The 12,120-nt window shown below is 33.7% G+C and overlaps 2 protein-coding genes across 2 annotated transcripts in view; both read right to left on the reverse strand.

The window, feature by feature from the left end:
- The window catches only part of LOC109169186, a 7,474-nt gene extending 5,310 nt beyond the window's left edge, over nucleotides 1-2,164 (reverse strand). The window contains exons 1-4 of the mRNA XM_019318049.1: nucleotides 1,983-2,164; nucleotides 973-1,894; nucleotides 707-855; nucleotides 319-447 (exon numbers count right to left, since the gene is read on the reverse strand). Of these exons, the coding sequence (XP_019173594.1) occupies nucleotides 319-447; nucleotides 707-855; nucleotides 973-1,894; nucleotides 1,983-2,164 (1,382 nt within the window). The remainder of the gene's footprint in view (nucleotides 1-318; nucleotides 448-706; nucleotides 856-972; nucleotides 1,895-1,982) is intronic.
- A 4,842-nt stretch (nucleotides 2,165-7,006) lies between these two features.
- LOC109169187 lies at nucleotides 7,007-10,862 on the reverse strand. Its single transcript, XM_019318050.1, has 9 exons — nucleotides 10,752-10,862; nucleotides 10,300-10,570; nucleotides 10,118-10,214; nucleotides 9,913-10,040; nucleotides 9,720-9,807; nucleotides 9,488-9,620; nucleotides 7,668-7,949; nucleotides 7,224-7,460; nucleotides 7,007-7,189 (listed from the first exon to the last, which is right to left on the reverse strand). Exons 1-9 carry the CDS (start codon nucleotides 10,860-10,862, stop codon nucleotides 7,007-7,009), a joined length of 1,530 nt encoding a protein of 509 aa, XP_019173595.1.
- Nucleotides 10,863-12,120: the final 1,258 nt, after the last annotated feature.

Consider the following 12,120-nt stretch of genomic DNA (forward strand, 5'->3'; position numbering starts at 1 on the left):
ATAGAATATTCTACCAATTGAGGAACCCTTCTTTCTTGGATGCCATTCACGGATGTCCTTCTTCCAAACAAATTTGGTAGGCATCTCGATATACGTCAGTAGACTTGCTTCTTTGAACTTCTGATTGGCTACAAACCATGCATTAAACATACTTTGCCCAACAGTTTCCCTATTGAGGACATTATCAATTGTATCATCGTCTTGGAAAACAACTGACTGGCAGTCCGGCAAGTGAAAGCTTAATCGCTCAACCGGGGAGTTCTGTACTGTACTTCAAAACTAAACAACCTCCATGTTGCCTCACATGCAGATACGTACCTGCAATCATAGTTCATGTTTATCTCATCGACAATCTCATTACCAGCTCCATCGATCGTAGCCTTATAAAACTCAGCAGTGACCGGTCGTTGCCCTTGTTTTACGTACTTGAATAAGTACTTGATTGACCTGGATTGGTTACACCATTCAACATTAATATGTGATTTGTATTTCAATAGTAAGTACCGATTATGTGGTACAACATATCTATTATCCAAATCTATTCCATTTTTTTTATTGTCCCCTTATCATCCCTCCTTCGATACAACGGGTAACCATCTTGGTCAAAATGCGATGCATCAATGTATCTTTTTGGAAAATGCTTTGAACACTTGCCATTTGCCATGCACGGGGATTTCATTCGGCAGCACCACATGGGCCGTGCAACATGAATTCTCCAACATGTTTGTAGTATTCATTCTCTGTCACCTTGTCGGGGATCTCGGCTGAAATGATCGTGTCCATAAAGGCCGGGTCAGCAAATTTGTTGTTCGCTTGAAGGAATAGTAATATGTGAGCATGCGGAAGACCACGTTTCTGGAACTCAATTGTGTATATAACTGTCAAGAGTGTATTTATATTGTCAGTTATACGGTTACTATATTAATTATTAAGGAGAACAAAAACTTCGTTTGAATTTCGTTACACACCTACCTTTACGCGACCAAATAGTTTCCCATTTTTTATTTCCTTTATTAAACAGTCTAGCTTCATTTTGAAAACACGGCAAACAATGTCCGGGCGATCTTCAGCTTTCAAGTTTCTTTTCTCCAAGAAGCGTTCTATCTCAGGCCATTTAGGATTACATGTAAATGTAATAAAAAGATTGGGATAGCCTACAAATCTACAAATTGCCATGGCGTCTTGGTAATTTTGTATCATGTACCTTGCTACTCCAGTGAAACTTGATGGTAATATGATTCTTTTACCTTGAGAACTGGGTTGAACTTCACCTCGCGTCAGCGCATCAGAGAGTCCTTTGTAGGCCTCACACCTCAAAGCTTTTTTATTTAACCGAATATAGTGTAACCTCGAAGATTCAACCATAGTATATGCATCAACCAAGAATTGCTGGAATAACCTTTTAGCATACATTATAGTTGAGATCTCATTTGATCTTTCGTGTATACGGAACGCGAAGTACTCTCTTTGTGAAACACTCTTTCTTGAAAAGTCTTTTTTAGTACCCTGTGTAGCAAAATGTATATCTTCCCTGAAACCATCCTCTCCATACGGAAATAATATTGGGTATTGCAATGGTAAATAAGCTGGGTTTAATTCACTTATTCGTTTCAGGACTCCTGATCTAGACTCGACAATAATATCACGTTGTCCCATGTAAGGGTCTATATCTCCAACAATGAGAGCGGCAACCTCGGATGTAGTTGGAAGCGCATAAGTTCTGGCATCTTTGGTCCTCTTCCCTATTAATCTCATTCTTATCTGAGTTTGAGGATTAGATTCAATAAACGACTTGGCCATTCGGAATGACTTAACCAACACATTGTGTTCATCTAGCGTTTGCTTAATGTCGTGTACTACCTCAACATGCAATGTAGAACCATTGTTTTGCGCCCTAAACAATGAAGAATATAAAATATTAGATATTCCGTATTCAGACATGATCTAACTAAAATATAATTGATTAACACAAAGCAGTCTACCTCAAAGAGTTGAATCGATTTTCTATCTCATTTTCTGTATCGTGAATGTATAACTGGGCAAATTTAGGTTGAATGCCAACTGAAGGGACTAAGCTCCCAATGCGATGAAAATTTTGACCATTAATCCGGAATATAGGCGGTGATGTTCCGTTGTTAATAGTTCTATCAATTTTGCCACCCATGGACGTGAAGCAGAACATGTTGTTGTAGGACCGTATATTCTTTAAAAAACATTTGTTTTTTTCACTGGTTGTAAAGAATAGGTCATGCAACTTCTGAGGAGGCTTTGTCATTAATGGCAACTTTATCTTCCCATTGACACAACATGCAGAGTATTTTGGATTTTCAGAGCCCTTCGAATTGCTTGACCGTTCATTGTACCAAAAAAACGAATTACAATGCTCGCAAACATAATCTGGATCACCAATATCAAAATAATAACCTACCAGACCGCAAAAAATGTATTAGTTCGTATGTAAAATAATAATGTAAGATAGTCCCTTAATACAAACAGAAAACGTTCTGGTCATAGCATATCACAAATGAACTCACCATTATTTGGGGGCGTATTGTCCTGTAACGGTTCAACAACTTCCTGAAAATCATGCATTAGATTTCGGCAATGCTCGATGGGTCAACTCTCTGGCTCTACAACGACTATTTGCATATTATTGTCATTTGTAATACAACTGTTACTTGCAAACCCTAAAAAAACAATATGTAATTAAAAGTCAATATGATTACATATTTACTTAAACATTATAACTGCATAAATTTAAAAATCTATCATTCTATCCCTCGATTTATGTTTATACCTATTTGCGAATTTGGTGTTCAGTTTAAGTCGAATGTGCAAGTTTGACGGTTACAGGTAGGTGTTTTGCCGTGGTCCTCATTGACTGTACCGCAGTTTGCTATAATATAACATATATTTTAGTCAAAGTTTGTTAGAATAATAATTAATCGATTTGACTATACACTCTTATTACAATATTTATTTGTGTTTGTTGAAGTTCATACTATTTGCTACGTTGCTAGATGGCATTCTGCTACTCAAATTTTTCGTTGATGTAGTATGTATTCTCCTTCGTATCGGAGAAGAAACTGTCAAAATGAAGGAATAACGACTATTATTAACAAATATAAGTAATAAGTATATTATTGAATTAAAAAATTATACCTAGTTGCGAATCTGGTGATCTATTTAGGTCAAACGAACGATTGCGGTTTCACAATAAGGATATACACTGTGTTCTAGGCCAAACTTACCATTTGTCACAATACTTAATGGCGTACTTAGCGAACTTTGGAAAACACCAATAAGCGGTTTACTATTGACTGCACTCCGGCTGGATTCAATTGGCTACACGTAGGCTGCATCAGTGATATTACTATTCTCATTCGCTGCAACGTAAACACATATGTCTATCACATATCATACATCATTCGTTGGAACAATTTTTGACAATAATAACAAATTATACTGTAATTATCCAATGATAGTTCGTAATTGATGTCACTATTGTATTGTATAATAATACCGATAGTTTTAATCCAATATTTCAAATTTTATATTTAACCATATTATCACATTATTTTTTTCATAATATGTCATGATAATAATATTATATAATGATATATCTTTTAACCATAGGTGTTTTTATATAGCAATGTCCCGTTTTTTAGAAATAAGGAAAATGCTATTAATCTTCGTAACCGTATTATTGTTTTTATTACTAATAACCTTTAAATATTAAATTTCAAAATAATACTAAATATTATAATTACAACCAATATTTTGTTATTATAATAATCACATTAATGATTCAGACTAATATTTGGCTAACAATTATTTATAAGAACAATAATAATCAGAATATTAATAATCACAATCATAATAATAATAGAAATAATCAGAAACTTTTAGACTAATAAAATTATTAATAACATGAATAATTCAATAATAATACTAATATTAATATTAATAATAATAATAATAATAATAATAAATATAATGGAAATGACAGTGAGAATGGTCTCAATGATGTCGCTTTCCTAATCCCTTGAACGCTCATTGTGAGCTCATTTCGCCGGCAATCCACCTGGTTTGTCTCTCTAAAAATGGAGCAGAGTAAGGGTTTAGGGTTCGATTGGTGAGTCTCGTGTACTCTGTACTATGGATTGACAATGAAGATGATGTTTGTGTGGAGCATCGACTGACAAATAGCTCTCGGCATACTCGACGTCTGAGTGTTCATAGTACGGTCACAGCCACAAATGGGAGGTTTGATCTGGACTATCAACGCACGGTTCGCTCCGGTGAACACTATAGTCTCCGTAGTTCATGGGTACATACAGATCGGACATTTTTGGTCATAAATGTGTGTGATTGGGGTCGGTGACCTTTTTTCCGATTCGGTGGTTCAGCTATTCGATTTGGAAAATAACAACAAAACTGGGTATGTATTACTAACCTAATTATTCTACGCTGTTCAGATGTATATATAAATAGGGCTATTGATAGCGTTTACTTATTAAATATGTAGAAGTAATCCGATTATACAGCACATGCATATGAATTTTGCTAACCGTTGAATTTTTAGGATGATTTTTAATTTACATCGGAGAAGCTAGAATTCGTTGGTTAATAAGTATATTTTTTTAATTATTTTTTTACAGTGTGCCGAACTATTTCTTATAATCTCTATCTATATAGGAAGACAGATAGCTATAATAAAGATAGAAGTGTACTAAGATTTACCTTGGTTGTTGCTGGGATGCTTCCTCTTCGACCCAATGGTGGTTGTAGATGTAAGTTTCCTCATGTATTCTTAGGAAGATGTATTGATTAGAATAAGGAATTGTTTAGGTGGTGTTTAAAACAGCTGTTTAAACTCTCTGTGTTGATTATATAGTTGAAAAGAACTACTCAATTAATATTTGGAGACAACATTGGAAATTGGCCATTATAATGGCTTTTGGAATACTGAAAGGTTTAGTTGTGCTACTTAATGCACAGGGAAGTCCATTAACATAGGTAGATGAATATTATTAGTAATTGCATTCATACGAAACTGGAATTGTCAATTTTTATTGGAATGTAAATAGGTTTCTTATTTAGTTAACATAAACTAATAAACTTTATGTCATTTTGCAGGTAGGCAGTAGTCGGTTCAAGCCCACAAATACTGATGGTTGTGATAGGATTTATTTGATAATGATCTTTGTTTGCGACTGTTGTATTTAGACATGCTTCGGGGAGCCTAAAGATAAGTTTGTGGTCCATCTAATGTGCTTTACAATAAAGATACACACTACTTGCTGATATTGTTTGAGTGTTGTTAAACTATCTAATGTTAATGATGAATTAATTTGTTTAATTGTAATCCTCCACTTGCAGGTAAGCTGGTACACGTACATTGTATTTATGTCCATTAATTTGTGGATGGTTCATAGATACAAAGTTGGAGTACAGAATATTGTATATACAGTTGCTTCGGACTATTAAAAGATAAGTTTTAATACCCTTGTATGGCTCAATCTGATCACGCATTCAAATGTTAGTCAATCATAATAATTTCCTTACATTGTTCGTAACCAAGAATAACTTTAAGGCAGTTATTCAGTTAATTCAAAATCCCCCAAATGCAGGTAAACTACAGATCAAAAGGTCTTCAACTAACATTACTTAAGGACGCTTGCTTTTAACCAAAATTGTTGTCAACAATTGGTAAGTCCCTAATAAGCTGTAAGATCCTAATTAATTTGCTGAAAGTCGTTTTTTAGCTTTAACGGTTGTTGATTCAACTGCAGGTAAGATGCAACATAATCTACATTGTATAAAAAGGTCATTGAGGAGATAATCAACTGTACATTGTTGTCAACAACTGGTAAGTCCCTTAGTCCTCAATTATGAGTACTGGGAAACACATTTTTACTTTAGTTTCCAACAATAGCTTTATGTCACTGATAGCTGTTACTGTACTTCATTGAAAACTAATGATTTATATATTTTAATTAATCTAGTGTTGATATTGTGTAGTGATAAGACTATTTTTTATATACACGTGTCCCTTTGTTCTTTTTTTTACTATTAATTGTCCGGTAATCTGATTAAGTGATAGAACTTTTTTTTTTTTGCTTTTATCACACATTCCTCTTCTAAATAATTGAATGCATGTTAATTTAGACAGTTTGCCAAATTGTTGAGAGATGAAATAACGTGGTTCTACATTGCTTTAATCCTCATACGAATATAGTAATAGCTTGTTGAGAGAGCAAATAGCTTGTTGAGAGACCAAATAGCTTGTTCTACATTGCTTTAACTTTGGCTGCCTTAGATGATCTACTAATTTGAATATTCAGTTTTTATTAGTTTAGTTACATTTTTTTGGATGACAACTTGCAGATATGTGAGTGTATGCAACTGTAGAAGTGAAATAATTAACAAAGTATAGACTTAGGGAAAATCAATATTTATAAGTTTTACAAATAGTCATTACAACAAAAAGTAGACTTATTTAATCATTAAAACTGAGAGCACAAAAAATTTAAAAAAATTAAACTTGTAGGTTCATAATGAGTATCCTACACTAATGTTCCTTAATATTACATAATTAGAAAGTGTTAGCTGTATTACATGCTAACATAAACCATTGGATGGTCCTCGAGAATGCTGATTTCAGCTACTTCTAGATTCGTGTGCCAGCAGTCTGGTCTTTAGGAATATGCTTGCCAACTGATTGACCTTTTCCCACCATGTCTGCAAGCCTTTGAATTCTTTTACCATGATCTCTGCAATCTTTCTATTGTTTTGCCATCAATTCCTGCAAAAAAAAAATCGGTAATAGGAATACAACAAATCTAGAGGGTTTCTCATGTTTGGTACTAAACCAACAAAACCATACATTATGCAAAAAAGTCCAGTCCAGTTGATGTTCCCAAAACACAATACTGTCAACAAAAACCATCATTCAAAACAAAATCAAAAAACCAAAAGAGCACATTGTCAGACATTTAATTCATTACAAATCTGTTTCTTTCTCAATCTTCACAACACTGTCCTTGCTTTTCTTCGAGCTTTGTGTGCTTGAAAACTCATCAATTAGCGATCTCTTCACGGTTCCATTCTCAATAATGTTATCTTCGTTCAGTCTCTGTGCAACAACCTGGAGAGGGCTTTCAGCTTCATTTGCTGGGTCGATATCCTACACAGCTTCAGATTCTGGATCAGCAGTATACCTCTATATCCCATAGGTCATCATCCGTAAGCTCCAACTCCAACTTTGATGAGAGGTCCCTGTCCCTAACTTGGATTAGCTCTGGTGCGTGCTTCTCAACAATCTTTTCATCAGTGATGATTCTCATAACAGGGAAAGCATTGAGATAGTTTTGGAACTGTTCCTTACGCACAGCAATTCGAAATAACAGATTCAAGCCGATTAGAGTTTCAAGCTCCTTAGGTAGACCCTTTCTTCCCTGCAGATAACTCAATTAGTTAAAAGAGATTCAGTACTTATGAAAGCTATACTATATTAATGTTTTTCATATAGGTGGTCCAAAGAGAATTAACTGAATACTTAGGTAGATGCTTCATTTGGATAATTATATATATGTATTTCATGAGATGACAAAGTTAGTAGTACTAAGCTAATAGTATAGGACATGTTGAAATTATATTAGTACCTTTGTATGGGTATCCTTCAAATCATCTACACTAATTCCAATTAGATCAAGGCACTCCCTGTCCCATAGAAGAAAAGGCGCATTGCCATCCAAGTCCACAACTCTAACCTTAACTCTGTACCTCAGTGTCCCATCACCCCAATTTCTGTCACATGTACTACACCACAGCCATTTCCCTTTTAGCTTAAGCTTTTTGTTGCAACCCTTGGTTCGACATGAAGCATAGTACCACTCTGGATCATCAATGAACACAATCCTAGCTGCAACCCAGAAATCTCCAAACTGCAGTGAACTTTATACAATTAGAGATGCAACTATAATATAAGAGTGAATTCCATTTTTGATCCTACTGTTATAGGGGCGTTTCCAATTTTAGTCCACCTTAATTTTTTTTGCCACTTTACAACCACTGTTATTGAATGTGTTCCACTTTTAGTCCACCATTAATATTTTCGTCAAGAGGTCGTATAATCCAAGGGTATTTTGGTCTTTTTATGTTTGTCTCTTCTCTTTTAATCCAGGTGCTTCGTCTTCCTCCCCCGATATTCGAAGATAACTCTTCGAACAACGAAAATGGGAAGCCAAAGCTACATCGTTTCGTTCGTTCCAACATGGGTCGACGAGGTTTCTTAGGTTTTAGGTTTAATGTTCTCATTTCTTTAGTCAAACATAGTCTTGGATGAGAAGAAATATCAAAATACCCCTAGATTACACGCCCTCTTGATGTAAATACTAACGATGGGACTAAAAATGGAACACATTCAATAATAGTGGTTATAAAGTGGAAAAAAAAATTAAGGTGGACTAAAATTGGAAACGCCCCTATAACAGTAGGACCAAAAATGGAATTCACTCATAATATAATGTATAATTCTGGAAATCTTTAGCTAACAGTAATTATTAATCATCATTACGTTATATAACTAACAAATATCAGTTCTGATTTTGCAGGTTTGGGTTTATTAGAGAGTATATGCTTGCAAAGAACAAAACACAGAACTGCCACAACAGATGGTGGTCTAAAATTCTTATATTAGATAAGTAACCAATGTTATTAGGCTCTATAAGACTTTATCACATTCCACAATTTGTTTTGCTTTATCTGATCCAAAAACTAACAAATATCACTTATGATTTTGCAGGTTTGGGTTCATTAGAGAGTATATTCTAGCAAGAAACAAAACACAGAACTGCTACAACAGATGGTGGTCTAAAATTCTTATATTAGATAAGTAACCAATGTTATTAGGCTCTATAAGACTTTATCACATTCCACAATTTGTTTTGCTTTATCTGATCCAAAAACTAACAAATATCACTTCTGATTTTGCAGGTTTGGGTTCATTAGAGAGTATATGCTAGCAAGAAACAAAACACAGAACTGCCACAACAGATGGTGGTCTAAAATTCTTACATTAGATAAGTAAACAATGTTATTAGGCTCTATAAGACTTTATCACATTCCACAACTTGTTTTGCTTTATCTAATCCAAAAACTAACAAATATCACTTTTGATTTTGCAGGTTTGGGTTCATCAGAGAGTATATGCATTCCAAACATGAAAAACAGAACTGCCACAACAAATAGTGGTACCAAATTATTAAATTATATAAGTAATCAATGTTAGGCTCTATAAAAATTTATCACATTCCACAATTTGTTTTGCTTTATCTGATCCAAAATATGAAATGCAGGCAAAAGACTACAGATTGTAGTTCCCAGTATACCGAGTAGTTCAGCCATGACATTCAGAAAGGACAGTTTTTCCAAATGTGAAGATGCAAGCATTGATGTAAGTTTAAATTTATGTAAATACTACCTCCTTGTCTCTGTAGATCTCACTGATAGTACGCACTTCCATATCACCAGATAGTGCAACTGAATATGAGCTAAATTCCTTAAAACTTGATTGCGATATAATACTGCGCATTGGTGTCTGTTCATGACTCGTCCTGTAAAATATAGGTAATACAGAACATAAAATAAGAATTACAGATAAGAATGGACTATAAATGTAACTGATAGTAGTGAAATAATGTTAATTGACTAACCTCTTCCTGAACTCCTCAAAGGGGGGAGATTCTTGGTTTAAAAGCAGCTGTGTTACATCATAGGAGCTACAAATCTTGACATCACCACCTTTTAGAAAATAGTATTAGTACACATTACGCTATAAAGATGTTTTAAGAAGACTTTTTAAGATGTAATTGATAATATAAGATAGTTATAGAAGTAAGTACTTACTTTTTAAACACACCCTTGCCCTACAGAACTGTACCAAGACCAACAATGGTTCTTGTGAAGTAGAATTGTAGAATGCCTCAATCTTGCTTACGTGTTCATCCCACAAAGTACACATTAGTTGTATTCCACTACAAATTTATTGATAATATATTAGAAAAACAGCATTAATAACAAATGATAGAAAGGCAGTGATTTTCAGTATTACTCGGGGTCTTCAAGAGTGAAGTCAATCAGCCTGGAGTTCTTCCCATTAATTAATTTTTCCTCTGGGCAGTGTATTTCAATAACTCGACCAATAACATCTACAAAACAATGGATTAGATGATATAATAATAGTAAAATTATTAACTATTTGAAAAGGATAGACTGAATGAGATAACAGATTACCAAATGGGTGTTTCTCATCAAGGCCTTCAATAGACTTGATCTCTTTAAAGGTCTTCAGCCGATACATTTTCATAGGAAACTTCACATGCTTTAAATCCTTAACCATAGTCTGATAGTTAAATTTTATCATGTACTTCTGTGGGCTGGTTTTGTATGAGTAAAAGTTTGTGATCACACAAAAATTTTTTATAGCATACACTGAACCTTCTGAAAAACAGTCAAGATACTTTTCAACATACTCCTTGGGTACATGAGCATGCAAGAAGGAACCCTGTGTGTTTGTAAATAACAAAAATAGGACTGTAAATATATATCTAATCTAGGTGTATATATAACATAGATTAACATATGCATCATTGTAAATGTAAAAAGACTGTATGTAAGGCTATTTAAAAAACTATTATAGATAATCTGGAGTGCTTATCTCTATCTAATGTTAAAATGTTCCTTACCTCTTCATCATGGAAAACAATTTCTTTTGATCTAATCTTCGATGGATCATTCCTCTCAGGAATCTGATATGCTCGGACCACCCTTAGCCTAAGCGCCTGCCTGGTATTCATCGGAGATATTTGGCTCGCAAGTACAAACATTTTGTAGAAGGGAAGAAGAATCAGAGAGTATCTCTATCTATGGAAATTTCGAATGTATTGAGTTGAGTAGCTTTGTATATGGAGTATGTGATGTATATATAAGGTCTGATGACCTTTCGTTATATTTCCTTCGAAATAAACAGCTAGTAAATACCTAGAGAATATGCATGGGTTCGTGGACTCAATCTCCCATATATCCCATAATAAATTCCTAGAGATTATGTATGGATTAAATACATTCTCCAATCCAATTGGATGGGAGAGTGATCAGCCGTAAATGTATTTTAAAAAATAGGTTTTATATAAACTGTAGTTATTATACTCAATAGGGGACCTTTGGTTTTTCGAAACTTTAACAATAAATTATCCGCCTTTGTCAAAACGTTGCCGTTTCATTTGGGCGGAATTTTTTTGATCCCTTTGTTTTGCTTTAATATAGATAGAGATCTTTAAAGAAAAATAAAAGATAATTTCTTGTCTGAGTATTAGCGGTAATCAACTTCATAATTGTAAACTTTAATCTATGGTTTTCCGTTATGTACGTTACTTTCTATTATCTTTATAGTTATGTAGTTTTAAGTCAATTTTAATGTCCGCTTGGGTGCTACCCTAGTAGTCAACGAAGGAATAAATTAAATAATTTTGATTTAATTAATTGTACTTAAGATTTGCTCAGGGTAAACCGTCTCTTATGTAATAGCACACAAACCGCACGGGAAAGTCAAATCACTTTAGGAAGTGATTGTTGTTAAGAATTAAACTCGTGTCCTTTTTGTACGAGAATAATACTCTACACACTTGGCCACCCCTTTTAGAAGTTCACACCGGAGAGGTGGTTCTTAATTGATCTGACCCTATATGTATATATGACGGTATACAAGTATTATTTTACATGAAAACAAATTAAAGTACATTAATTTTAACATAAAGTGCAAGCACAAATAATATGAACATAATTCGGGGATTACATTGATTTTATATGTTAGTTGCAGTACTTGCATATTATATACTATCGGTCCAAAATTACTCAAATATCATTAATTATGTGATTTTCATAATAGAAAAAATATCTTTAATGAGAGTTTTAATGTTAACTCTTAAATGCATGTTTCTGTAATAATTTCTCATGTACCTGTGAATAAATTACAATAGTCAATGATACACATCATTCAATATAATAGTAAATTAATGCTTTTGTAAATAAACAGATTAAATTATTACAGAGTAC

The sequence above is a fragment of the Ipomoea nil genome, unplaced genomic scaffold, assembly GCF_001879475.1.
Source record: "Ipomoea nil cultivar Tokyo-kokei standard unplaced genomic scaffold, Asagao_1.1 scaffold3256, whole genome shotgun sequence".
Taxonomy (NCBI): Eukaryota; Viridiplantae; Streptophyta; class Magnoliopsida; order Solanales; family Convolvulaceae; genus Ipomoea; species Ipomoea nil.